The sequence below is a fragment of the Pleurodeles waltl genome, chromosome 12 (assembly GCF_031143425.1).
Source record: "Pleurodeles waltl isolate 20211129_DDA chromosome 12, aPleWal1.hap1.20221129, whole genome shotgun sequence".
NCBI classification, from domain to species: domain Eukaryota; kingdom Metazoa; phylum Chordata; class Amphibia; order Caudata; family Salamandridae; genus Pleurodeles; species Pleurodeles waltl.
This window is the reverse complement of record NC_090451.1, coordinates 675850068-675877797: the sequence shown is the minus strand read 5'-3', so window position 1 is coordinate 675877797 and position 27730 is coordinate 675850068. Positions and strand designations below refer to the sequence as shown.

The 27730-nt window shown below is 42.3% G+C and overlaps 1 protein-coding gene across 1 annotated transcript; it reads right to left on the bottom strand.

Annotated features, from left to right (window-relative positions):
• Positions 1–425: 425 nt before the first annotated feature.
• On the bottom strand, positions 426–27730 carry LOC138267211 (extracellular calcium-sensing receptor-like). The gene is made up of 7 exons (XM_069216066.1): positions 27459–27730; positions 25633–25924; positions 23140–23961; positions 16029–16253; positions 6977–7204; positions 1724–1847; positions 426–1549 (listed from the first exon to the last, which is right to left on the bottom strand). Exons 1-7 carry the CDS (start codon positions 27728–27730, stop codon positions 627–629), a joined length of 2886 nt encoding a protein of 961 aa, XP_069072167.1. The 3' UTR covers positions 426–626.

Below are 27730 nucleotides of genomic sequence, written 5' to 3'. Positions count from 1 at the left end.
GGCTGCACTCGTGCAAAATGATCCCCCTTGCCCATGTTTTGTAGTGCAGATGTTGCCCCATCCGCGGTCCTGATCACAAAGGGTAAAACCCTGACCACACTTACAACATGGGTAGCTGTTCTTTGAAACTATTGTTCATCTATGTACTGTTTCATGGAAGGATATGATTTCTATATTAAGTGTGAGTAGCAGTAACATAAACCATTTAATATGAACCTCTTATATAGCTATACATTCAAATTTCATCCAAATTCAGACCATTTTGCTCATAGTGCGTGCCTACAGCTAACCTTGCTACTCTGCCTTACAAAGATGGTATCCATTGTTGTACTGTGGTAATTACAGATAACACATCACCCATTAGCCTCAGGGCTTCAACACCAGGTTTATTTTGCTACTTTTATTTGACAAATGCAAACCAGACAGCCAGGTGTGTCATTTTTACAAATCCTGATTTATAAGGCACAGTGGCTCCAGACAGGCCTACGTCATGTCATGGTACATAAAACAGTATTTTTCTGGTGTCTACGTCATTATATATCAGAGCTCCTGAGAATTTAAAGACACTTTAATGAGAGAAAAGGGAATCAAACTACAATCTAGTCAATTCCTCTCTGCTTGTGAACTCAAATGTCCTTCTTAATGTGCCCTGTTGTCTTCCCCATTAAATATTCCTTAGTGTTCATTTCAGGCCTCAACAGGATGATGTAACATTTAGGAATAAAGATGCATGAGACCAAAGCAGAGCTGGAAGTCAGTATGGCAAAGACCTCCATGGCCACCATGTACTTGCCCTTGGTGCTGAGGTAGGCCGGAATAAATGAGAGCCAGACACTGAGGAAGGCCAGCATGCTGAAGGTGATAAATTTGGCCTCGTTGAAGCTGTCAGGCAGTTTTCTGGCAAGAAAGGCAACTATGAAACTGTTGGTGGCAAGAAGCCCAAGATATCCCAGCATGCACCAGAAGGCGATCTGAGATCCCTCGTTACATTCAATTATTATCTTTCCAGGCAGGACGTGGATGTTGTTTTCAGAGAAAGGAGGTGAGAGAATTAACCAAGACAAACAAAGGAGAACCTGAATAAGGGTACAGACACAGATGACCAGATAGGACAACCTGGGTCCCACCCATCTCTTCAAATCACTGTTGGGTTTGGTAGCGTTGAAGGCGATGACCACCATGATAGTTTTGGACAAGATGCAAGAGACGCAAAGAGCAAAAATGATTCCAAAGGCAGCTTGACGAAGGAGACATTTCTCTGATGTTGGATGTCCAATGAAAGCCAATGAACACAGAAAGCAAAGAGAAAGGGAAAGAAGTAGGAGGTAGCTGAGGGAGCGGTTGTTGGCTTTGACGATGGGGGTGTTCCTATACAGAACAAATAGCTCCAGAATTCCAAATGGTATCAAAGAGCAGAAAATGCAGATGGCTGTTAAGCAGCTTCCTAAAGGCTCACTATACGATAAGAACTCTATTGTCTTTAGGATGCATTCGTTCTGTCTGGCATTGGGCCACTGATCCCAGGGACATCTGAAGCATTCAGTAGATCCTGAAAGAGATTTAGCAACTCATTTACTCATCACAGTTATCTAATATTCGTAATTTTGATATTAGTAATACGTCAATTCACACAGAGCACCTGCTCCCATATTATAAAAGGACTCTTAAATATATCTGATGTCTGATTTCTGGTCACCAGTTGCTAGAGGTATTGATCACTCACCTGTCTGATTGGAGATTTCCCCTGGAGGACATGGGATACACAGGAAGCAGCAAACGGGCTTCCCTTCCTTAGCTGCTTTTCTAAATCCAGGCATACAGCTTTTACTGCATACAGAAACAGGGATCTGTAATGAGAGAAACAAACTTACTCACACAGCTTGATAATCACTCTCTCCTCAAACTACCTAGTGTCTCAGCCCAGCATGCTGGTTCTTGTCAATGTGGAAAAGGCAGCAGTGACCCGGCCGAAGAACTCTCAATGAACTCCATATTATTTTTCATAGATACCACTCTGACTGATTATTGAGTTTATTGTGTGTGATTACTTACGTCAAACTGTATCTCAGTTACAAACCCCACCTCTATCAATGTCTGGGGTAATCGTTGATGGCTTTAAATTTGTGCCCCTCAAGAGTTCAGTGCAAAGGCAGTTTGTTAGTTATCCAATTAGAATACATTACTACTACTGACCCTTTGACACTTTTAGACAACAACTGCACCAAATATGGAGTTAGACCAGTAACCACTGGGTCAAGAGATAAGACACATAAACATGAAACTCCTTAGTTTATTTTCCAGTGGATCACTTAAGTCTTGTAGACAGAGGGCCCAATTCACAAAGAGCCTCCGCAGTCATGGCAGAGACTCTCCAGTCACGGTGAATCTCCATACTTGCAGGTGAATCTCCACACTTGAAGGTGAATCTCCACAATAAGAATTGCAGTTCAGAGATTCCTCCATGAGTGTGGAGACTCCGCTATGACTGAGGAGGCTCTTTGTGAACTGGGCCCTTTGAGTTTGGACCCTACAAGTGACCCAGATACATATTATGTTTGGAGGTTTCTGGAGACACCAATAAGCAGTTTAATGATACACATAGAGATAACATCCTAGACTGTATTGTAAACAGATCAGCTGCCTCAGAGCAGAGCTGACCACCTGTTTTTGCATATGCAATATCTAAAGCACCAACTTGTAACTCAAGAATTCTCTGAGTTAGTGCAATAGCTGGAGAAAGCCCAGCTTGTAAACAGTGAAAAGAGATTGCCTTTCTCTCTTTCCAAGCTTGGCTCTTTAAGGCCATCATCTTACTCAAGGTCATTACAAACAATATCTCCAGGCTCCAACATTGCACCTATAGATTTTGTTTTCAGGGGTGTTGGTGAAATAAATTCCAAGGGAGCAAAACAAGAATGCAACATCCAGAATGTATTAGGTCAACACAAAGGTCCATGGCTGGAAACTGTCCGGAGTAGCCAGGAACTTTATGGTCACCCAATTATTGTCTGAAGCTCATGCATTAACTTGTAGAAATTATGAGTTAAATGCATAAGCCAGCACAGCTGTTCATAAAGTAGCCCAATGTATAGAGTGAGTTTGCTGTCGACCGCTTTAAAGGTAGGTTCAAAGGAGATATTTTGAGTGTCTACAATCTCTTTCTTCCTCTCTATCTCTCACTCTATTCCTTCCCCCTCAGTCCCTCTTTTCCTAATTTGCTCTCCTGTTCTCTCTCCTTTTCTCTCCCTCCATATCATCCATATCACATTCTCTGTATACCTATCCTTTTTTTCTCTGCTCTTTCTCCTTTGTTCTACCACTGTGAGAAGTGGATTAAAAGTTGGGGTGAATGCTAGTGCACCACAAATAATAATGTCACTATTCTTATAAGGCCTTTTTAGAAGGTTCAGTAAAGGTTTCAATATTTAAAACTCAAGCTCAACCTCTAGTAACTGTGGAATAGAGCAGACTGGCTTAATTTAGTTAAACCATTTAGAAGTACCAAAACAGATAAAAAGTTGAAAACACAAAACAATAAAAATCCCATGGCAATTTATGGAAATAGAGAATGATTTAAAAAAGAATATTAGAAAATTGCAAAAAGGGGAACTGAAAACTAAAGATATCAATAGTTGAAATTTTAGATAAAAATAGCACAAATCGTGCAAAGTGTCAACCTCGGGCAAATCCTCAAGCAAGACTGGGGAAAAATCAGAAGTTAAGTCCGACTGGCTGAGACCAGTCGCATGTCAGGTACAAGGATTACATTTGTCCCAGTCAGAGAGTTATCTTCTTTGCTTAAAAAGAGTTCTGAACATTGATTGGCTGTCGATGGGTTTGTTGGTATTGAAGGAAACAGGCAGAAGCCAGAACAGGGTGCAACAAGTTACAGGAGTATGTGGCCCCCAATGTAGTCACTGACGGAAGTGGAAGAAGTTCAGGTTTTTGGGGCCTGGAGGTCTCCCGCACTGATCAGGTCCTCATCGACGGTGCTGTTGAGGAAGCTGTAGGATGAAGTTGAAATGGCTTCATCTTTGTCTAATTCTGATGTTGAATAGAGAAAGTAGAGGGAGGTACGGTGAAGTCAGGCTCTCCTGTAATGCACCCTTGTTTGATTGACTGGAAGGTTGGTACTGGTACTCCAGGCAAAACCTTTATTTGTGGTTGGGAGTCCACTTCTTTGTCCTAGGTACAAGTGAGAGCAAGCTCAGCCTATCGTGGGGTTATTTAAGCGCTTTGCATGGACACATTTATTTTAGCTCTGGACCTGAGGCCTGTGCCCTTTCACCTAGTTCATTTCATTCATTGCTTTTTATTATTTTAGCAAGGCTTCATTTTAGTGGAGATTTTGTATTATTTTTATCAGTTGCCCTTCCATGCAGAATTAGTTATTAGTTCTTTTGCACATTTCATCTTGTGCTCAGCCCAAAACTGTTCGCAGCTGTACATGATTCTTTACTGAGTATTGCCGTTTGCAGGTCCAACGAAGACAATGTCTGCCTTCCACAGAAAAGACACTCTATCACGTCAGGACAGGTCTCAGAACAACAAATTATAAAACAACAAGCTTCCCCAAACTAAGTCAGAGAGAAAATTCCAGCCAGCCATTGTCTGCTTTACCATGCCGTTGCAGCTCTGCTGGACTCTGCATCTTCTCTCCATCCACTCGGGAGGACTCATAGCAGACCACCAGCCACCCCACTCAACACCCAGGTATGGGGATGGGGTTTCTTTGCAGAGACAAGCATGGACAAATTGGGGCTAACACTGCTATTGCTCTTATGTAGATTTCTAGTAGTGCAGGTAGGGATTTTAGATACACTATTGTGACTGAATGCTGGGACTTTTCATCTGTTTCACTCTCCTGTTCACCATAATAATAGTGTTGTGTTTTACTAGCCTAATAATCTCAATAATGCCTTTTTACATAGAACACAGTTGCTTCAACAAAATGTATTAAACTGTATTAAACTAAATCCTGTTTCTGTTTGTCTTGTGCATTCATGAGACCTGGTTAACTGAGAGAAAGGGATAAAATCTGTTCCACCTGGACTTCTCTGAGAAGTCTTAAAGTGTCAGGTGTTAGGCTGCCAGACGTTACCTTTAATTCTGGGATTTGGGAGGTGCTGCTAGCTAGCCAAAAGGTTTAGGCCAACAGCTATCAGACTGTGTGGGACTAAGTCCCCAACATGCGGTGGTGCTGCCGCCCAAAACCAGCAGTCTCACCTACATGACGAGAGACCAAGGACAAGCTGTGGTTCTTCTCACAGGTCTCAACAGCAGGTGCAGTCTGTCTTCTGTCCTTTACAGGTCCATTAGTGTTCTGAAGAAGGTGCCTTGGGTGAGAAACATATGCCTGCCACTAGCCTGTGGGGACTCCTATCCTCACCCTAACCAAAAAGGAAAAAGGTCCCATGGGTAACTCTACCCACTTTTACAGCAGTGTCTGTGTACTCTACTGCAACAGTCCGACATTGCAGCTCTCTACCTAAAACCAAGCTGGCAGAACTTTTTTCCCCTGCACAGAGCTCCTTTGCCCACTCTAGAGGTGTGGCCCAGGATATAAGCAACATCTCCTCTGTAAACACTGAAAACCACTTTTGGGGGCAGCTCCTCCCCCCCTGGGATGGGTGCCTGGATGGCTAACAGAATAAAAAAAGGAGGTATGCCCAGGTGTTAGCAACATCTTCCTGTTACAGGCTTGGCTCTCTCAGGATAATTAAGTTCCTGGGCACTATCCATATGACCATCTTGTCAAAGGAACAGAGCACCTCCCCATGCAAAAGGCATTGGTCTCTGCTCTGGAAGACAGTTCACATCTCATCAAGGAGGTATTCAGTTCCTGCTTGAAAGTTGGAAGGTCATGCAGTTTGGATTCTAGAGAGTTTCGGGAGGCAGATTGTGACATTTTGAAGTTACCTTTTGGAAAATATTTAGTACAAATCTGACTTTAAAAAAGTCTAAGAATGCACTTTTCACTTGGCTCCTAGGAGGCGATAACAGCTAACTCTTCTACAGTTAAAATAACTTTTGGTCCATTTTCACTTTAAGGACATGTTTTACGTTAAACATTTAAATATCATTCATCTTGCCTTAATGGGTATGAAGGTTAACTAACTGATATTTAAAAGGAGGGTTCAAACCTGTCAAAAGGGGTTAGTTGGAGAGGTTGAAGCTGATGATTAAAAACTGAACAGCCAGGTGACCGGTGGCCGGAATGCAGTCATGTTTTGCATTGTCACTTTAGTAGTGGCACAATATGTGTTATATTCTGCTAATGGCATTAACTTATGGGTCCTGGGTACTCCTTGTAGCATACACTAGGGACTTAAAAGTAAGTTAAATCTAACAGTTAGGAATATAGCCATGTCAACATATTTTTTAGGGGTCAGAGCAAATGCAGTGAGGCCTAGCTAGTAGAGTCCCAGTGCAGAAAGTAAAAAAAAAAAAGACAGCAGTATCAGTCCTAAAAACAATAGGGGGATTATACAAAAAGTTTTTTTTCCAACAATCGTGAGTAGGTGCCATGCAACATGAAACCATGAGTCAGTATTGGCTTTTTAGAAAACAACTTTTGCGTGCTGAGATTTGTGAGCCTGCATACGGATGAATGCTACAGTAATTGCCCGTAATTATAGCAAAATGTCATTTGCCTCTGGAGAGCTCCACATACATATAGAAAAAGGTACATTCCTGGCCTATTACTGTGATTTTCACCACCATAAGGCCAAAGCAGTTTTATGGAAACAATGGTTCTCTATACTTACAAAGGTAAAGAAAAATCGACAAGTACCCGAATGCAAATTGATCATGGCTAGTAAAATCATATCTGCCAGAAATTGTCACACATGACATAGCACTAGCACCACTTCATAAATATGATTATTGCATCTAAGAGACCAAAGCACTTTCTGGGTTCAGGGTGTCTGTTAGCATCTCCACAGCAGGTGAATTATCAGGATAATTAATACTATACCTGAGAGTACCCGGAAGGCCACTGGATGGCGCTAGTGTTAATGATGAGTCTTTGGCCCTGAGGAGAGGTTGAATCATAGGTTCCAATTCTCACACTCTGGACACCTCCATTAGCAGTCCAGTGCCAGTTCACAACGTCATACTGTGCGGGGACTTCACCGGTCTGGCTGAAAAACAGCGCCGCTCCTGCTTTATTTTTGAATCGCACATTCTTAACATAGTGCAAGAGCTGAAAGAGAGAAGCAAGTAGAGAGCTCTTAAGCCAATGCATTTCCATGATTTATAGTTGCTGTACTACTTAAATACTTGATGGTCCACCCCAATGAGGAGAAGATGAGCTCTTTGACATTCTCCTACATTACATGAAATCCCAGCTAAATCACTTCTCTGTGACACAGCCAACTGGTGGGAAGGTGAGAGCTGCACAAATACTGATGGACAGCGGTGCAGATGCTCTGAACCCTGACCACATGTGCCAAGCTCCTCGGATTGGTGTAGACCACTAGAAGCTGGGATGGGACTGAGGTAGGTTCACGAAGACAAGACCTTAAAGAACATCTGAGCAGCTTTGGAAGCTAATTTGTTAGACTAATGTGGAACCCTTCAGTCATGACAGAACTAATATTTGCATGGGGTTAGCAGGAGTGTATACCAGAGTCTGACTCCCATTGCAGTGATGGTTCTCTTTCCAACCTTCCGCTTTTGTAGTAATGCAACTTTCCATTTATGAAGCTGCACATGAATAGCTCTATGCTTGCCTTTGAGGTGAGCTTAGGCAAGGTGCACTGAAGTTAGAGTAGCCTTTATAGTACATATTTACCTGGAATAAATTGACCCATGAGAGACACCCTACTTTCTTCACTGTATGACTAGTAAACCTGAGTTCAGCATTGCTTTATAAATATTGTAGGAAACTGGGTTATTAGTTGAAGGGGGTGAAATGCTACTCAAGCAGCAACCACAGTTCCTGTTAGGGTGAAACACAAGAAAGCCCAAATTAACCTGCATTCAACACTATGGTAGCTTGGCACAAAAACAGACAGGTGTATCTTTAGAGGCAAGGTGTGAAGTATTTGTGCAGCACAAAACCATTAATAAAGTAAAGATACAACATAAGAAAAATCTCAAAGCAATTTAGGAAACAGAGTAAATTTTAATAAATTATTTGATATTAAAACAACCAAACTCCAATCAGCAGAACTGGAGATATGCAATTATAAAGATTTAGGTAAAAATACTGCTTGAAAGCACAAAGCACCAACTGTGGTTATCTCTCTGCGCCTGCGTCGAGGATGTGTAGTGCAGCAGCGTTCTAAAGGAGCTGAGCGGCTACGATGTGAGGTCCTGCGTTGAGGATGCGTCACATAGCAGCAGGTCAAAGAAGCTGCGGGCTCCGATGTGATGCCCTGTGTTGAGGATGCATTGCGCAGCAACGATTCTGAGGGGCAGAGAGGTCTTATGTCAGGTATGTGTCACACAGCAGTGTGCAGGGTTGAAGGTGGTTGGAGACTTTTCTGTTCCTGAGGCCTCTAATCAGAAGGCCAGTCAACTAGCCCTTAGAGTCACTCTGATGGTCCTGTGTTCAAGATGCAGGTTCAGTCATTCTCATTCAGACGGAAGGTCAGGAGGGCAGCCAAATAGCAAGGCAGCAGTGTAGCAGTCCTTCTTCTGAGTCTTTCACAGATCCAGATGAGTATTGGAATGTTGGGTCTGAGGGTCCACTATTTTTCCGTGGTGCCAGCTTTGAAGCAAGAGAAGTTTCTAGAAGTTTCCACCTCCAAAGGGGTTTGAAATTTCATTCTTGCCTATCCTGGCTCCAGGCTGTGACAATCTTTGTGAGTGTGCTGAGGCAGAATCTTTGTGCTGTGCAAGCGTGGTAGGTGACAGCTCCATCCTATCAGTCAGAGATGGCCCATACTGCCAACACCTATTCCCCCTTTGTCTTACTGTTGGGGAGCAAACCTCAAAGACCAACTGCAAGCTACAACTAGTCATGTGACCCAGGATAGAGACTGCAGGTACCAAATGTTTAGGACAAGATAAAATGCCAACTTTAATAGTAGCATTTTCAGAATAGTAACTTCAAATCAAACTTTAGCATTAAGTAGGATTTTAAATTAAAAATTTTTAGAGACCAAACTCGACATTCCTACCTGCTCCCAGTAGAACGTTATCATTTACTAAATACAATAGGTAGGCCTCGCAATAGTGGAAAATAATTTAAGAGTTAGAGTTTTCCACTACCAGGAAATGTATAAGCCAAAAGTACATCTTCAACTTTTTAAATACACTGCACCTTGCCATAAAGGTTGTTCAGGGCCTACCCTAGGGGTGACATATGTAGTAAATAGGATGGTTTAGGCTTGGCAAAAGGTTTACTTTGCTAGGTTGAGGTGCCAGTTTAAAACTGCGTACAGGCTGCAATGGCAGGCCTGAGACATGTTTAAAGGGTTACTTTAGTGGATGGTACAATGAGTGTTGCAGGCCCGCTAATAAAATTTAATTTACAGGCCCTGGGTACATTTAGTACCACTTTACTAGGGACTTACAAGTAAGTTAAATGTGCCAATTGAGTGGATACCAATGGTACCATGCTTAGGGACAGAGCACAAGCACTTTAGCAACTGGTTAGCAGTGGTAAGGTGTGCAGAGTCTTAAGGCCAGCAAAAAATGAAGACAACGAAAACAAGAGGTTTGAGGGCAAAACATTGGGGGGAAACCACATCAAGGAGGTCAGATCCAACTAATATAATTTGATTTATTTTCATTTTAGGGTTTTAAGCTGTTTAAGTATCATCAGGGCATGCTGCTCATGGTAGTGAGCAGTAACAACATGGTGTTCATTGATGAGTAGTGGGTCTTGCAGAGCTGGTTAGATTCAGAGTGGAGCTAAGGTCAGTGTCATGTGCAATCATTGTAAGTTGCAGACATGTATAATCCCGGCCAGTGGGAGGAACATTAATGTCACTATGTCATCTGCTGGGTAAAGGATAGAAATGCTGGCTCTAGTCATGTCAGTTGTATTAAGCCTACCTAGATACTGTTCTACCATCGAGCTAGGAGAGGAAAGCACCCTGTTCAGTCTATGATGCACTGCAATTTAATGAAGGTAAAAACAGTCTCCTCAGGTCCAGTTGTCAGTCATTAGTTTTAATAACTTCGTAGATTTAGAGTACAAGGTTCTTGTTCCTGCCAAATCCAAGCCGCATGGTCTTTCGGCAGGTTGGTAAGCACCGTTGATTGAACAGCTAGTCTTAGTTATTGTGCCATTAGGAAAGTGATGTACATTTTTGAAACTTCACTAGCACCACAAACTTGATGGCATTTTTTAAAAAAACAGGTGAAAAAGCAGGCTTTGCTGCAGAGACAATGAAAATAGGAGGGACAATTATGTCTTGTAAATTTTATTGAGGGAAAAATCTTTTGATTTGTTTTAATTATTTTATGTGAAACTTTGCTTGCAGAAGATGTTCGCATCAACATTAACACTACGTGCCTTTAGTTAACCTAGTCTCTAATGTGATTATCTTGACTAAAGACAAGTGGGCATTTTCTCTCCAGTGGAAGCCCATTGCTTGGTGAAGGATGTAATCACATGTCTAGAAGAAAACCGTGTGAGATCTACCACTCTGGTTCACTCCAGAGCAGAGGACTTGCAAACAGAGGCACAATGAAACATGACGTTTCTGAACCTGACACCAGCAGCCTCTTTGTAAGAGTAATCAAGAAGAGATAAAAGGGCAGGAATGATATAGAAACTTCCTCACCCAGCACAACAGAGGCAGCAAGCCTCAATCTAACACCAACCAAATGGCAGCAAGGAGTAAAAACGAATCTGCAGTCCCTTGCTAAGAAAGTTCAACTGTAATTTCTAATAGTAGCTTAGTCTCCAACCTCCCCACATCACTGTCTGGCCCTCCATCCTACAGCCGGAATTCAAGCAGTACACTTCTACTGTCTAAGTCAACATCCTGCATCTTGTGTGATGCCAAACCGGGTTGCTGGAAATTTACTCTTCCTGCAGGGTCACCTGTGATTGTTTTTTTACTTTTAACAGGACACTTTTTTGTTGGCTATAGAACTTTGTGTACTTTACCCTTGCTAGCCAGTGGTAAAATGCTTGTCTTCTCCTTCTCAAATGTATTAAGATTGGTATACACATTTAATTTACTCGTATGTCCCTAGTATATGGTTCTACCTATACCTAGGGCCTGTAAATGAAATGATACCTAGTGTGTCACCCACCTACAGTGGCATTGCAAAACATTTCTCCAGAACTGACTCTGCAGCTTGTCTGGGCACCTTAAAAACACTGCCAACCTGGCAAAATTACCCTTTTGTCCTACCTAAAACTTCCTTTTAATGCTTATAACGTACCCCTAATGTAGGCCATGAATGCTAATAGGGCAGGGTTCATGGTATCTGAAACCAGGACATGTATTTAATGTTTTACATGTCCTGGCAGTAGGAAAGACCCTCCCAAATCATTTTTCAGTATGGTAAGGCAGGCTCTCCCATCGGTTAACACTGGTTTACACTATTTCATTTAAAAAGTCCTACATGGAGTTTGGGCAAGCCTAGAAAAATATTTCAAGGACTCATTTTAATAGTAGTTTAAAATCCAGCTCAAAGGTCGAGTCAGATTTTATATTACTATTTAGGAAATGGCACTTTTAGGAAGTTGTACTTTTCTTGCCTATGACCAAAAGGCTTTCCTGGCAGTGTCACTTGACCCCTGATGGCTCCCCTGTGTTGAGATGTGTATTGATTTCAGAGAGAGGATGAAGGGGCTCCTGGTTTGGGGAGGAGGTGTCCTCCCCAGCTTCAAAGGATGCTACCCTGTCACTGGCAGGTAAAGCTCACACCTATGCCTGACTCTCTTTTGTCTCTATAGTCATCCTGGCTTCAAACCCAGAGAGAGGGGATGAATTGACCAAAGGTTTAGGGGGTGGACCAAGAATTGCCCTCTACCCACAGGCTGGTACTATGAATACATTTGGACCCCAAAACCTTTCCTCACAATACTCCTGAACCTGCTCTGATTTCTGAAGAAACTAAAGGAAGACTGGACCTACCTTCCTTGATTCCAGGACCCCAGAACTGACTCCAAGGGACAGTTGGCTTGCCTTTTGTTTTTGCTACAGAATCACAACAGGCTTCCAGAGTCTTCTCTCACTGCAACTGCCCAGCTGACTGGTTCCAAGTGGAACTGTACTGGAATCTGCTGCTGTTACCTTTTGGAGTGAATCCTAAATCACATGTGGTGTCCCCCAGGTCCTGGGCTCTTGATGATAAAGTGTAAACCTCCAGTTCCCAAACTGCAAGAAGGCAGACTCAGAAACGTTTTGCCACATTTCTGCCTGGAGAACTGACGGAGACCAGGGTCAGTCGATGTCGAAATGCCGGTCAGCCTCAACTTACCAGTTTGCCCTGCTGATGAAGATCTGAATTCCAGAAATGTTCTCCTCATTTCTATGCTTCCAACCTACTTTCAGTAAGTTGTAGAAACTGGTGTGAAACCCAAGAGTCATCCTGGCAAGCTATACATTTCTAAAAAGTTGATAACATTTTAAATTAATAAAGGGGTCATTTCTGTATATCTCTTAAGGTTTTCCTAAAGAAAATCACTTTTGAAATATTAAATTAGTTAATATGAGGAATCAAAAAAGCCACATGTGACAAAGTTTTTATCTGTAAGTTCGCAGTGGGCAATTTACAAAAGCAATATACCATTACATCTGCTACAACCTGCTGGTTGCCTGGATAAATAGCGCTGATAGGTTATCCAGTCACCCGAGGTACCCAGAGATAACAATTGAGTTGCACCGTACAATGGGTTTTCATTTTGTATTGAGTATACACCAATTAATATGGTAAAATATAAAGAGTGAAAAATGGATATCAACAAAACCTATGTATTTCTGACATGGACACCACATATAGAGTTTAGAAGCAGTGGTATTTGTGCATTTCCTAATTTGTGGGTACCCATACAAGCATGTGATTCAGAGGGCAGTGTTCAAAATATCTTCTTTTTTACACACTGGCTTACATTTGAAAGACTCAAATGCAGAGAAATTCAACTGGTAATAACACATGTTCTACTATTGTGTGTTTCTATATTTCTTCTGATAAAAATAATACCTCACTTGTGTAGGTTGCCCTAGTACTCCCATCAGGAGAGGGCCCAAATTGCAACATGGACACATCACATTTTTCCAGTAAAAACAGAGCCTTTTTTCAAAGTGGATAGTTGTGGAATTTGGGCTGTAGCTCAGCCAGCCATAGGTCTACCTAACAAACCTGCCCAGATTTGAAATCGAGACAACCAGGGGGGTTCAGGGTTTGTGACTTGCATGGCTCTCTGTAGGCAATTTTATCAGGAAGCCCTTGCACACCTCAAACTTTGGCTTAAACACACATTTTTTCTCACATTTCCGTGACAGAAAGTTCTGGAATATGTAGGTAGCCACAAATTTCCTACCACCCTGTGTTTCCACATGTCACCGAAAAATAACGATAGCCCACTTGTGTGGGTGGGCCAAGACACCACCACATAAAAGAAGGCTCTGAAGCGCTGGGTGGAAAGATCAGCAATAGAGATAGCTGAGGTATTTGAGGCTGTGTTCAGCTGCCACCCATGGAACCTTAAGAACATACAAAAGTTTGAAAAGTAGGCACCCAGGTGATTCCAGGGTGGTGTGCCTTGCACAGATCTCACAAGGTTTTCTTACACACAATCCTCTACAAACCTCAAACATTGCCTAAGTTCACATATTTCCCTTACATTTCTGTGTTGGAAACTTCCAGATTCAGCAGGAATCCACAAAATTCCTACCATCGAGCGTTACCCCACTTTTCCCAATACAAACACCACCCCAACTGTGCCTGAACCTAGTTCCCAAAGCAGAAAAGGATCAAACTAAGGTTACGGGGAGTCCCATCCTGAGATGAAAACTCTACTTATACAGGTTGGTTTTGGCACCTCGACAAAGAACAAATAGTAATCATAGTGTAGGAATCTTCAAACCACACCTACAGGAGGCGAGCCATAAAGTCTTGTCAAGACACCAACCACTTGATGGGTAAATCACACACCATTCACACCTCACAAACAAGATTTTCATACCGCTAGCCATGGGCCCAATCCAACACATTAGTGCGCTCACATCATCATATCGCCACTTTTGAAGTGACCATCACATTTTGGAGCCACAGGGAGAACTCCCTAGTCAGACCACCTCTCAGCAAGCCTTCAACCAACTTGCAAACACACCACAAGGAAATGGCTATAAACACATATGTCCAGACAGGTTCACGGTTGGTGCCTCAACAACCTTCACAAATGGAAAAAAAAGTTTGACTACGACTTTACTACCTGTCAAGTATCAGCCTTCATCAACATTCCGAGAATTATTGAACGCATGCCTAGTAAACCTTTACTAACGGCTCCAATGAGAGCCACATGAGACTCAGAAAGACTGTATTTCATGCACTTTTAGTGCACTCACTGTGCTTAATTGAACTCATTCCAGTTTGTGGATGTGAGTTGGGGGGTGGGGTCCAAGGATACACCGATGTCTAGATTCCTCTAGATTCCTCAAACCGTCTGAGCATATCTACTTTTGAAACTAAGGTAAACATGCTGGAGAGGAATGCCCTAAGTTCCCTTAAGAGCATTCCCTAAGATACAAAGGTCATTAGTTTTTGGCACATGGAGTAATGCAAACTGAACATCTACTTTGTCTGAAAGGATAAACATGGTAAGAGGAACACAAACATGACCCATATGTGTGTTGGATGCAGAGTCCTCTGTAATGTTATAGCACAATATCACTCCAGAGGGTATCCTGCTGCTGACACAGAAGCAGTCAGGGCTGATCCATGGACTCACTTAGTTGAAGAGCTAAGCCTTCAGCTTTGTGTGGAATGCAACAATTCTATAGGCAGTGCAGATTTGTAAGGGCGGGTAATCCCAACCTTTCGGAGCAAGGTAGAAGTCACCACTGCCTGTTTTGATGCTGCGCATGCATGGAATGTTTGCGAGTAGTAGTGTGGCTGTGCAAACGTAACTGGAAAGTTTCTGATATCTGAGGCAGTTTTGAAGTATGCTGGTCTTTGAATCTGTGTGTATGGACTTTAAAAAGAGCTGTGGATGGGAAGCTAGTGAACATCTTTCAGGAGCAGTGTGTGTGGATGGTGGGAAGTTGAGGGGGAACCTGGCTGGTGCAGTCTGTATGGTTTGGATTAATCTGCTTAGCTGAGTGAGAGAGTCACTGAGTGTCGGGTTGAGTGCGGCACTGTAGGGGTTGAGTCCTTTTATGTGACAGCATGCCTATCTCTCCTAACTGCACTATCTACCCTCTGCCCATACAATGTCCCTGTGAAAGCACATCTAGACTAAACATTTTTTATCTATTTATGTCTCTGTCTCATTGTAAGTCCTGATTAACCCCATATACTCACCAAGTGAACCTTTACTAATAGCTTTCATAGTTTGCTGATGCTCAAGAAAACATGTCTTTCATACGCATTTAGTGCACTCACTGTGTTAAATACAACTCTATCCAGTTTGTGGATTCAAGTTGGGTGGGTGAACACAACTTCTGAGGTCCACATTCCTTGAAGTGAGTGAGTACATCCACCTATGAAACTAAGATAAACATGCAAGGGAAGACTGTCTGAGGTCCCTAGGGAGCACTTAAAAAACTACTAAATGACTTTAGGTTTTGCTACACAGGTTACTCTATAACAATGTGGCCTATGTTCTGTTCACCGTTATGTGCTGTGTGGCGATGGTAATGCACTTGTCATATGGCAAACAGAACACATACCATGTTCTGACGGCAGAGAAAGGAGTTGAGCAGGACAAAGGCAATTAGAGGAAACAATTAGTAAGCCTGCTTGCCTAGTGGATTAGTGGCCCATGGAAGATATATATATATCCATGCACAACCACTGAAAGGTATATATTAGGGCTGCTCCACTCCAGTCAATTTGTCAATACTTCACTTTGGTATGGTGCAATGTAAAGTAAGTTGTAAAACAAATGCCTGGCTGATATGCACACTTGGGACAGTAACAGCAAGCCTGCTGCCTTTTTCCTTGCTTAGAGCAGACTCTGCTGTTGAAGGAATGTGGTTGGCAAAGTGCTGATCCTGCAGCCTTGCCACGTCCTCCACAGAAGGAGAAGTGGAAGCTACTCCTGCTTCAGCAGTATGACTTTTAATGACGGTCAACTGGAAGTCAAGGAAAGACATCAGTCTTCCTAAGGTGACCTGATGGTAAACAATATACGCATTTTATGTGCATTGTATGTTGCCAAGTGGATCAGGTGCATAAACAGCTTCTTACATCATGTGCAATTTTTAATACTTGCATTGTATGGCTGAAGTACCTGGTCATACTTATCCACTCCTTTCATGTACTTGATGTAATCAAGTATAGAGGTAAGCTTGTGAACTTCGGCCAGCTGACCCTATACTGTGACTAGGGAGGTGCTCTTGTCATGGATTGTGGTGAGCACATACCCATTCTGCCTAACAGAAAATTTGACTGTACTTCGTTGGAATTTGATGCAGTATTCTGGGATTTTTTGGGGGCTTCTTACAAACAGCCTCCTTGCGGAAACATCAAACTGTACTACATGCCACAGTGCCAGCTTTGTACAGCTCACTGAACAGCTCTACACCCGTATAGAAGTTGCCCACATAAAGTTTACAACCTTTATGAAGGAGTGGTTGGACGTGCTCCCATACAAGCTTTGCTGTGACGCTTACCGTGAAAGGGCAACTTACAGGATTTAGAGTGAAGTCCTTTCCTTTACAGACTCTCCGGCTGTATACATAACCAGTAGAATTCTCACACAGAATGTACATTTTGATGCCATAACAAGCGCGTATGCTCGTTATGTACTGTCTGAACAGCAGGCTATATTCTTTCCAGTAGTATACATCTCTGGAAACCTGGAAGACAAATGTTCCTAGGCAGGCCAGATTTTGAATAACCTATCATGGTCTGGATGGTCACTAGGCAATGCAGCAGAAGTTTCACTGAAATGTAGCATTTGCTGTAATAGGAAAAAAACAATCTGTGCTTGAGGTGTGTTACCAAAAACGTGCAAGTAGACTAGTAGGACTAAACGCCCACTTTGAGTGTAAGGCCAAGAAATTTCTCCAGCTCTCCAAGTGAAGTGGGAGTCCACCAGTGTGCCATAGAATGAGGCATAGGAGTGCCTCAATGCACCCCCAGAAACAGTTTGCCATGCAATTTGGTTTGGTTCACAATTTCCTCAAGGACGTGAGCACCCAAAATGAGATTGATGTAGTCAATAGCCAAAACAAATTGATGTGTCGACTTTACATCCAGCATCTACAGTGAAAGTGGGAATGTGAGGCTGCAGTAAATTGGGAAGGGGCTGAAAAGGAGAGCACCCGGTATGTGCTTGCTTGCCACTGCACATGCCTATTCTCTGGGCTGGTCTACCCTCTTATTGTCTTTCCACTCTGCAAAATCGTGCTTGTGAATGAACATCACAACTTCTGTGACCATGTTCTTTAGCATCAATGGAAGATGCATCATCAAGTAGATCTCCGTTGGCTGAAAAATAGCTTCCAGATTCTGATCCATTTTCTTCTCTCTCAGATGCTGTCTCAGTATCTCATCCTACCTCAGAGTTGCCCTCTATTACTCGAGTTAGGAGTCATCCACGATTCGTCATCTCTGCTGACTGTCTAAAGCCTATCGAAAATCTTCCTTCTAAAGCACTGTTCTAGTAGAAGGCATCTGAATGGTTCTAAATCAGTCAGTGAATGTGTGCAACTGTGAGATGTGTGTGATATAGTGTAAAAGCACTTAACAATGGCTGTGTGTGTGCGTTTATGACATATGTGGAACAGTAAAAAGCAAAAAAGGACTTATCTTATCAATGTGGCTTCTCCAAAAACACAAAAAAAAGACAAAGAAACAAAGTATTACTACACCTTACCACATACCCAATAACGCAGCATTCTTCAAAGTGCAAGGGGTGAGCCCACTGCAGCCATCATATATTGCTAAAAACTAGTCTCAGGCACAATAATAAGGGTCCCCCATAAGCAGCTCAGAAAGTTAAAACCATTTGCGAAGCCAAAATGCTGGTAGTCATCTCTAGACCTCATTTTCAGTGGGTGTTGTGTCATGCCTTATACAAAACTTTGTTGTTAGGGGAGATGCTGAGACATTGACGGTATAAAACAAATCCTGAAGGCAAAAATCTACCCATGATCTCAAGAAGCATACATTCACACAATAGCCCCTTCAATTTTGTGGGCAGAAGGGCTCCTTGTGAAAATTCACAGTACTATCACCCACAGTCACGCTAGACAATGTCAGAAGTAGCCAGACCCATTGCCTTGTGCTCTACTGGGTGGAACAACAATGAGAATGACACAACAGACCAATGGCTGATGAGGGCTCTCTACAAACCCTCTGCTAGTATTTTTTTCAAGTGTGTGTTTTATATTTAAAACAAGGTATTTGGGTTCAACTAGTTCAGCTCGGATGCCTGGAGGGCCAACCTCCTTACGATTTACTTATTGTTTTCATTTTTATTCTTTCCCTTGGGGGCGCAATTGTGTGCCCAAGAGGAAAAACACATATTTTACACATTTATGCCCCCAGTGGGGGGTCAGTCCATACACCACACGGGCCATCCCCCAAAAATAAAAATAAATCCTTGGTGGTCTAGTGTATTTACTGCTTGTGGATCACTGTGCAACAGTTTCAGGGAGGCACTGTTGGAAAAGGAGACTCTCCCCTTTGTTCGATGCCTCTCTGAAACTTGGGGAGGCATCGGGGCACATAAAAAAACCACTGGAGTGATAGAGAGCACTTACATCCTGGCTCCTCTGTGCCCAATGCAGAATCTGTGACATCAACGTGCCTCATGGCGTGCTGACATCACAGGTGTGCGGGGGATTGGGGGGGGGGAGCTCAAGCGATTCCTTTTCTCCCCCTACTTTTTTTTTTGTAAAGGAATTGGATGTTCCTTTTAAAGCCACCCTACTACTGGCCAATCATGGATGGATGCATTGCAGAGGTAGTGTGGGCGTTGGCCAACACCCAGAGTATAAGGGTTAATATCAATTCTTCTAGTTTCTCTTTTTTGAAATTGACATGTAGCTACTTCTTAATTCACCTGTTTGGTCAAGAATGTCTGGTTTTGCATGCTGCTTACTTTCTGTGTGACCTCAGTCTTGGGTCTTTTATGCATATGTGAGCAGGTTTGATGGATATGGGATCTTATCTCTCTATTCTACCATTGTGTTACTGTAAAGCTGTACTGTTGCACTAAGCAGGGGTCTCTTCCTGAAGGTGAAGGCAGCAGGTACAGCTCTGCTTTCATGATGTTTTGCAGGCAGCATATTACACTGTTTCCAGGAGGCTTTTTATGTTTTTTTCTGGTTAGGAACATGCTCAAATCTGATGGGTCGTGTAAGTGAATCAATAAAATGCTATAGAAGATAAGGTAAGAAAGCTTCCTAAAGTTAAGGCAGTTGGTTCAAACCTATAAAAGTCATGGGGGGTTATGTTTTTAAAGGTTATTGTAAGTTTGAAGGCATGTTAAAACTTCCATTCAAGGCTAGCACAATAATTGTTAATTATTTGATAGTAATAGAGTTGTCCCCTGTAAAATGAATGTCTCCAGCAGGAAGACTGCTAATGAAACCCCCAGGTAAACAAAAATAGAAGATCATCCTTATTTTTGGAAATGTTAAATTGTATTTATTAATTGCTACAAGAAAACTGTCCAAGTAAAAGATTGAAGATATAGGCCCTCATTATGACTTTGGCAGACTTTTGAAAAGACCGCCGAAGCCGAGGGTGCCAACATACCGCCAGTGCTGGCGGTATGTTTGGCACCACATTATGACATTTCCACTGAGCCAGCAGACGAAAACAGCATTTCCGCCTGCTTGCCGAGCGGAAAAGTCACCACAGCATTGAAGTCGACTCATAATGGAGGTGCGTCAGGTGCAGCAGCACCAGTCGCGCACTCCACTGCCCGTAATTCGGGCAGCGGAATGCGCGATGGGGCTGTGCATGGGGGCCTCCCCGAGCCACCCATACCGGCAGCCTTTTCATGGCGGTGGCTGGCGGATGAGGACCCGTAATCCTGAGCACTGCCCTGGTGGATTACAACCGCCAGGACTGCCAGGCTGCAGGCTGGCAGCAGGCTGGAGGTATTGGCTGTATTACCGTCGCGGGACCGCCACGGTCATAATGTGGCGGTAAGTACCACCAGCCTGTTGGCGGTACTACCACCACATTATCGCATCCTGCTGGGGTCAAAATGACCCCCATAATACTTGATTTGCTATGTTATTTTTCCACCTTCTGCATCAACAAGCAATATTAGTAGAATGTCAACCCTTGGGCCAACCAGTGAAGTGCATATTTGATTCTGACAACTGACAGCGTCTTTCTGGCATAACATTGTTAGATGCAAAGGTCAGGCTTTTGTCTCCCTCTTGCCATGAAATACAGGAGACTCTTTGTTAGACATTGCATCCTTGGTGCAGTCTTCCCTAAACCTTTTGCCTCCTTCCCTCCTGCTTTCTAAATGTATTTTTGTTGGCATTAAGTCTCTTGGCACTTTACCACTTGTAACCAGTACTAAATGGACTTTTGTTCCTCCGCCTTGCAACATGGCAAAATTGCCCTGCACCCAATTAGAACATTTATTTTACTAGAAAGTCCCTAGTACAGTTAATACTCGTACTTCAAAATGGATTGTGTAACTTTTAATTTTTTCTTTAAGTTTATCCTTTTTTCCTTTAAGGAAAACAGTTGCATTTTATTTAAAAGCAATGACAGGAATTGTGGCTTGCTGACTCCAGCAGGACATCCCTGTCATTGTGGTTAATTGTAGTGGGTCACAATTTGCAACCTGCCTCATGAACATTGATGAGGTAGTTTGAATTGCTAACATGTAGTTTCAGATAAGTCACCTTAAATAATTATCTGTGGTTCAGAATGTGAGGTATCATGGAGACAGATTCCTGCTTAAAAATACTGCTGTGTATATGTTTCGTTTCTAAATAGCTTTTTAAGTTGACAGACAAATGGTCCAGAAGAACTGAAACAATAGTTTTAGCTTTCCTTGTTTAAACAGCATTTGTAATCCTATTCTGTTCAGTGATCTGCCTTTCAGACTCTTGGCTGGTTGTGGCAGCAGACATTGCAACATGACTACTCAACTGTAATCAGCTAGTACAGCTGAGTATCTATGTCATATCTTTATACATGTGTGAAAGAAAATCAGTGATGTATACATGTATTACAGGCTACCATATACTATGAAGAAATAACACTCCTCCACAAATTGTATATGAAAGACATAATATTCATATACATTTTAGAAGGTGATATTAAACTATTTATTCAGTACTAGCCATGAGTCATTGGTGCAAAGGATGGGTTTTAACAACACTCTTTAATGTAGAGAGAATCCCACAGCTTGCTTTCTCTCTAGTTCTAGAGAATGAGATGCTCCTGTAGTTCCTTTATGAACTCATTACCTATAGGTACAGTAGGATCACATTTATTTTTATTTATAATACATTTTATTTATTATTTGGGTTCTGCACATGAAAATAGATTCTACACTTAATCACAGCAAAGTTGATTGGATCCACCAAACACTGAGACAATATACATAGTGAGCAACTTTAGGATATATATCCAACAGTTTCAGGCGGGAGCCAATAGCCATTGATCATTGCAGCCCCTACAGCAAGGTGGGATGGCCAGAGTCTGAGGTTGTGTTTGGGAATGGCGACGAGATATTACGGCCTGCAGTGCATAGCAATTCTGGGTCAGTGCTGTAGTGTATAACCACTGTATGGTCATGCTTCATATATGTTTTGAATGCTAGCGACATGGGGTAAAATGAACAATTGCGGAAACGTTTTTTCATGGCAAATATATTCCAGACTTCACCCCACCACTCATGAATGCATGCCACAAGTAGAGATGTGCAAAATTAAAATCTCACATCTGTTACTAAGGAGGTTTGGCAAATTACAAACTCTTTGATTTCCAAAGTTTGACACCTTTGCAATATTTTGCTTGCGGTCAAAACTATGCATGTTAAAACGGTTTAAGACAGGTTGTTTACTAGATTTTCTAATAACTTTCTTCATGCAATGTTTTAGACTTAACCAACACATTGAAATTAAAAAAAAAGATGTCATCAGGGTCCATCAGGGTCCGGTTTAATTAATTCTTACCGCCAAAAATGTGGTCCACCTGCTAAATTTATATACAGGCAGACTTTAGGATTAATTATGGTGGAGAGTACTCCGCCCCTGCCGTGACTAAACCTATTCTCCTCCGACGACCCTGCAGAGTGAGGGGTGTCCGAGGCTGACTTGTTATCCAACCCACCTAATTTAGATTGGCAGAATTACAGGACGGTTCTATCTTCCCATCACCTCCAGGAAAACCCTAGCAGTAAGGGGTAGTGACTCTGATGGCAAGGGGAGCATTTCACTTGTTAAAAAATCCTGTTTTATATTTTGAAAATAAAAAGTAAACTTCTGTGACATGGTTCCTGCCAAAGTTTTATAAATGACCACCAGCTTGGTGGTCATTTATAAGTTTGGCAAGCGGAGTAATCGCAGCCTGGTGGACGTAAACTCTGCCAGGCCAATTGGGATTCGTCTGCCAACATCAAAATCAGGCCCTTATTTTGATTGCAGATCATTAGTTACTATTATGCATACCTGCAACTCTTCTCTTTATAATGACTCTTTTGTTTCTGTTCATGTCTGCATCAAGAAGGTAAACAGGATCTTACAGCAACTCACAGGCGACAGAGTTATATACAGGCCTTTTTGTTACCCAAAGTAGTCACAGAACGATTTTGTGGTTGACCAACTTGGGAGCAGAGTTCTGTGAGAAAGGATAGGGCTATCAAAGAGCAGTTATGGTGGGCTGGAAGACATCCATGTACAAGTGTGTAACACACCAATGTACCTTATTGTGGTCATATCGAAGCAACTGTTTTCTATGTTCTGACTGCAAAGGCAAAAATATGTGTTTTATTGAACCAGGAGAGATGTTCAGAGTAGTTGGGAATGCATGGTTTGCAAAGCCTGTAAAAAAGTGTTTTTACAGTACCTGCCAGGGTTTGAAATCCAAACTCTCTTCCTTGGAATCATTATGTAATGTGATCTTGCTGGAAATCAAACTGTGCAAGGCCCAAGCGTTTGCATAGACTGCAATGTAGACATTGTAGGGACCTCTGAATTGGGTTTCCTCGTTGTATCCGCTGAGAGGGAGCTCAAGGTTCTCCTTGCCCGTGCACACTTTTGACGTATTATCCAATATATCCATGACCTGCTTCTGGTCCATCCACCGGCATCCAAAAGCTTCTTCCCACAACTTCTGAGCAAATATATCAGGTGCATATCTTGAAGGATGCACTCTGTTGAGATGTTCTACGAAGCCTGGTATCTCTTCACTGCGGGTTGCAAACCCAATTGTGCCAGTGAGTATATTGGAAAACCTCTCACTCGATAAAGTGGTAGAAATGGACCACCCTTCACTGGCAATCCAGACCTTCCCAGTCACTTTGTGTTTTGTTATCTCCTCTATCAGGGGACTGAGTCCTGCATCACTACAGATGACAACAATGACATTAGCCGTTGAGCTCTGGATCACTCGGATGATATGTTGGGCATTTCTATCAGCTCGGCTGAGAATAATATTCTCAGAGAACGCAATGCAGGCACCCGCCCTTTCAAGTTCTTTCTTCAGTAATGTGGCCGCAAGCTGCCCATAGTCATTGTCTTCAGCTAGGAGACCAACCCATGTCCAGCCAAAGTGTATCAGTATCTCAGCCAGTCCCTGAGACTGGAAAATGTCGCTGGGGATGGTCCGGAAGAAGGAAGGGAACTGGTTCCGGTCACTTAGGATGGGACTTGATGACACATAACTGATCTGCAATAAAGCAAAGTTATTTCTTCTGAATAATTACATATCTCATTACAATGACAAACTATAGTGCTTGATAAACAAGGGGACAAAGGCTAGTATAGCAGAAAACTAGAGAATGCATTTCAGTGGGAGGCAATATAGTGAATGTCTCTGGCACCAGGCACGATTTAAAACATGTGGGGCCTAAGTGACATAGATGGCTGTATAAGCAGGTGTGACTTACTGGTGCAGAACTCATGGCTTATGCATGAGTTTCAGGAGTACTCCTGGTTCAATTCTGGCTTACTCCTGGATCTCAGGAGTACTACAAGAATTGGTCAAATCACATCAGATAGTTTAGTTTTTACTTATCGAATTTGAGAGCTAAAGATATTTTTAGAGGGCAATATATAATTTACTTTCCAGCTTCTTTTTTTTCATTTCCTGCTTGTATGTGGCTCTGCCTAACTTTTTCAGTTGCATGTCTCACTTTCACGTACTTTACTTTTCCTTCAGACTAGCAACGTCTGTCCCTGTGATTTGCTTTCAAAGATCTTGTGTTGGTGGAATGTGTCCTCTAGTCTCACATTCTGCCTTTGTCTATATTTTTTGTGATGTCATTTCACTCCTTTATGTCTAAGCAGATATCAGTACAGGTCCGTATTTTATCGCTTTGCTTTCTTGGCCTTTTAGGATCTCCATCTATGTAATTAATATTGCACTGTAAAGTGCAGGTCTTCAGTTTGAATATAATACGTTTTTATTCGATTTTAGAATTGTACTTAAAAAGATAATGAGCAATAAAGTAACGAGCAACACAAATGAAATTCATAAGTCAATTAATTAAAAATTAAAAATAAAGTAAAAAAGGCAACAAGTCTAAAATATATATCATTCCAACAATACGAATCAAAAACAGTAACATATAACAACAGTAAATATGAAGTATATTTTATAACAGAGCGTAAGATGATTTAAAATCTGATAACTATGAAGTGGATAAATACTAAACAGATGATAAAGTACACAAAAAGGACTTGGTGTTTTAAAAAATAAAGGGAATAAAATGAAGTTTTTTTTTAGCTGGATCATTCAATACAACTTGATTTGAGTTGGTATCTCAGTGACAGTAATAGCACTTGACGCTGCCATCACGTGTAATTTTGTTTTTGTTATTTCACATGTTTGCAAGTTAGACTCAGCCTTCCATCCTTCTGAGGTCTATAATTTGTGGACTATGCATTCGGCAACATGATCATCTGTGGCTTACAGTGCTGTGAACGTTCAGAGGTGCAGCATGACACACAATATAAAAACATTATCACTGGGGAAATACATAAAGTGCTGCAAATATCCCAACTTTACCTTTTTTGTGCATATGTCCTATGACGATATGATGAATGGATATAAATTTACTGGCTTAATTGTCGCTGCAATTTATGTGCATTCAGCATCATATGTATGCATTCTAGTGGGCAGATTTTGCCTGTATTCTTTCATTAAGAAATAGTAAAGAACATCAGCTTCAAAGTGGTTAAGGCGACCTAGCTACTACAGAGGTAAGTTTGTGTGGTAACAGACATACACACAATGCGTAAGAACTCAGACTCTCCTAAACTGATTCCCCGTTCGAGAAGTAAATTCATTTTTCATCATGGGTTTAGCTGTAAGGATTGTTTTTGCCGAAATTCTTACCTGAGGGAGTCTGTACAGCCCAAGTACTCGCGCCATGACGACGGAGCCCGATGACCCAGCATCACCAATGACGCCCGTGAGATGGAGCTTCTTCTGACAGCAGAAATTTGGAACAGGCTGATTTGTACCTGCCAGGATCCATAGTGTACCCTCAAGGGATCTCTGCATTATCCTACACGAGTCGTAGATTTGGAAGCCAATGGTAATATTGGGTAAAATGTTGGGGTTTGCATTAATCTCCTCAATTGCAAACACCATGGCTTGAAGAGCTCGGTAATTCTTGGGGCGGAACCTGAAATATACACAGTACACACAAAATTCAGCAATTATTTTAGTACAATTTAAAGCGTAGTTCTCAATCATCAATCAAATCTCTGATAGAATTGTAGGGGCCAAACAGCTAATGTAAAGGCACCACAATTGCATCCATCAGCACTCATTTACCATAATCATGGTCTCTGGATGGAGCTTTTTTGTGTAGTAATTATTTATTGAAGAAAAACCAAGTACAGTAGCTCCAGCACAAACTGCAGTATAGGACGATGATCAAAATGAGTGATAACCAAAGAGCAGTGCGTAAGGAGGAAAGTAAAGTAACAGGAAGGGGGCGGGGAGCGCATGACCAATGTGTGGAGGAATATGGTGAGTAAAACTGAAATAATAACAGAGGAAGGGACAGTAGTAGGGGAAGAGGGGGATCGTGCAAGAGCCATTCTTGAAAGGGGGGGTGGGGGTCAGAGAAAACCTAAATGGCGTGGTTATCTGGGCGTTGCATACCCGATCTAGATGGATCTGTGACAAGGCACCTCACTACACAACTCATAGAATTCCATTACTATGATGCACAAAAGACAGTCCTACTTAGTGCAATTCTGATGTACCTCACAATCTGCAAAATATAGTACTGAGACCCCCGCACTGATCATCCAAAGTATCTCAGTTCTGACCTGCATCACACTCTAGTGTGGAGACCCAAGTGTAGCTCTGCAGACCTATCACTCAGCAGTAGGGCAAGCTTTTTTACAGAACTGTGCCAGCACACATCTCTGCAACTGCACTTCAAGCCTGGTGAGCTGACCACTGTTATTCAAGAACCCACGAACAGCTCATTCGGTGCAACTCACGACTGAACCACACTGTCCATTGTGGTTCTGGGTCCACACATGGGAGGAAATTTACTAAAAAGTGACTCAACGCAGCACAGCACAACAACCAAAGTAATGCTGGGTTGGCTCAAAAGGAGAGTGAGCAACAGTGCCATATATATGACAATATGCTGCTGTTTTTCAATCCCACAGCACAGGAGTACTTTAGGCTGCCATGTGCAACAAACACGCCCTGGCACAATAGTGCATGCATTCTGGTGAGTATGGGTTTTGTACTGGAAGGGGAGCCTTCTAGGACCAATGCTTTAATATGTTTTCCACTTTATTTGTGTGCTGTACAATGCAGCACACATTTCAAGTTTAAAAAGTAAGGAGAAATTAGAATGTTCTCTGTTGCAAAGTTTTCATTGTATTATAAATTTTCTGCTAATTCAACACACATAATGCCAATGTTAACGGTTGAGAAGTGAAACAGATGTATGATAGAAAGATCTCTTTCCCAGTTGTCACTTGGTAGGTGAGGGCCCGGGGCAAGTGTGCACTTTGCCCATGTCTTAAAATGTCCCGGGTGCATGAACTCACTGAGCCGCTCTGGTAGTAACCTCTATGATGAACTGCAGCTGCCCCGTTCCCAATCCTAAATCCAAGTTCTCAACGAATCCCCACCAGCACCCAGAGAGCTTTAGCTAAAGTGAAATAACGCAGGATAAATGACAGTACCTTTGGCAACTTATGGGTGCAGGTTGAACCGTGAAGGTGATCTTCTGGATGTCTACATCATCATGGAGTGGAAATATCCCACCTAGTATGACATCTCCGTCCCTGGAGAGCCCGGCTACCTCGTGGCTGTGTAGCTGGCATCCGCGCTCTGTCCTCTGTGCGACTGACTCCGGCAGCACGCAGTGCACCAGCAGATAGAGCAGGACCGTCTGAGGGTGGAGGGCTTGGTGCACCGTCCTTGCAAGGTCTTCTCGTTGGCCGGATCTAAGCAT

Bases quoted from the DNA above. Each gene is read 5' to 3' on its own strand.
- LOC138267211 (XM_069216066.1), bottom strand. From the start codon at position 27,730: ATGCTTAGATCCGGCCAACGAGAAGACCTTGCAAGGACGGTGCACCAA. The intron at 7,205-16,028 runs GCATTTGTTTTA...TCTCTCTTTCAG, and splicing joins CAAGTGTGCATATCAGCCAG to CTCTTGCACTATGTTAAGAA. The intron at 1,550-1,723 runs GTGAGTGATCAA...AATCTCTTTCAG, and splicing joins GGAAATCTCCAATCAGACAG to GATCTACTGAATGCTTCAGA.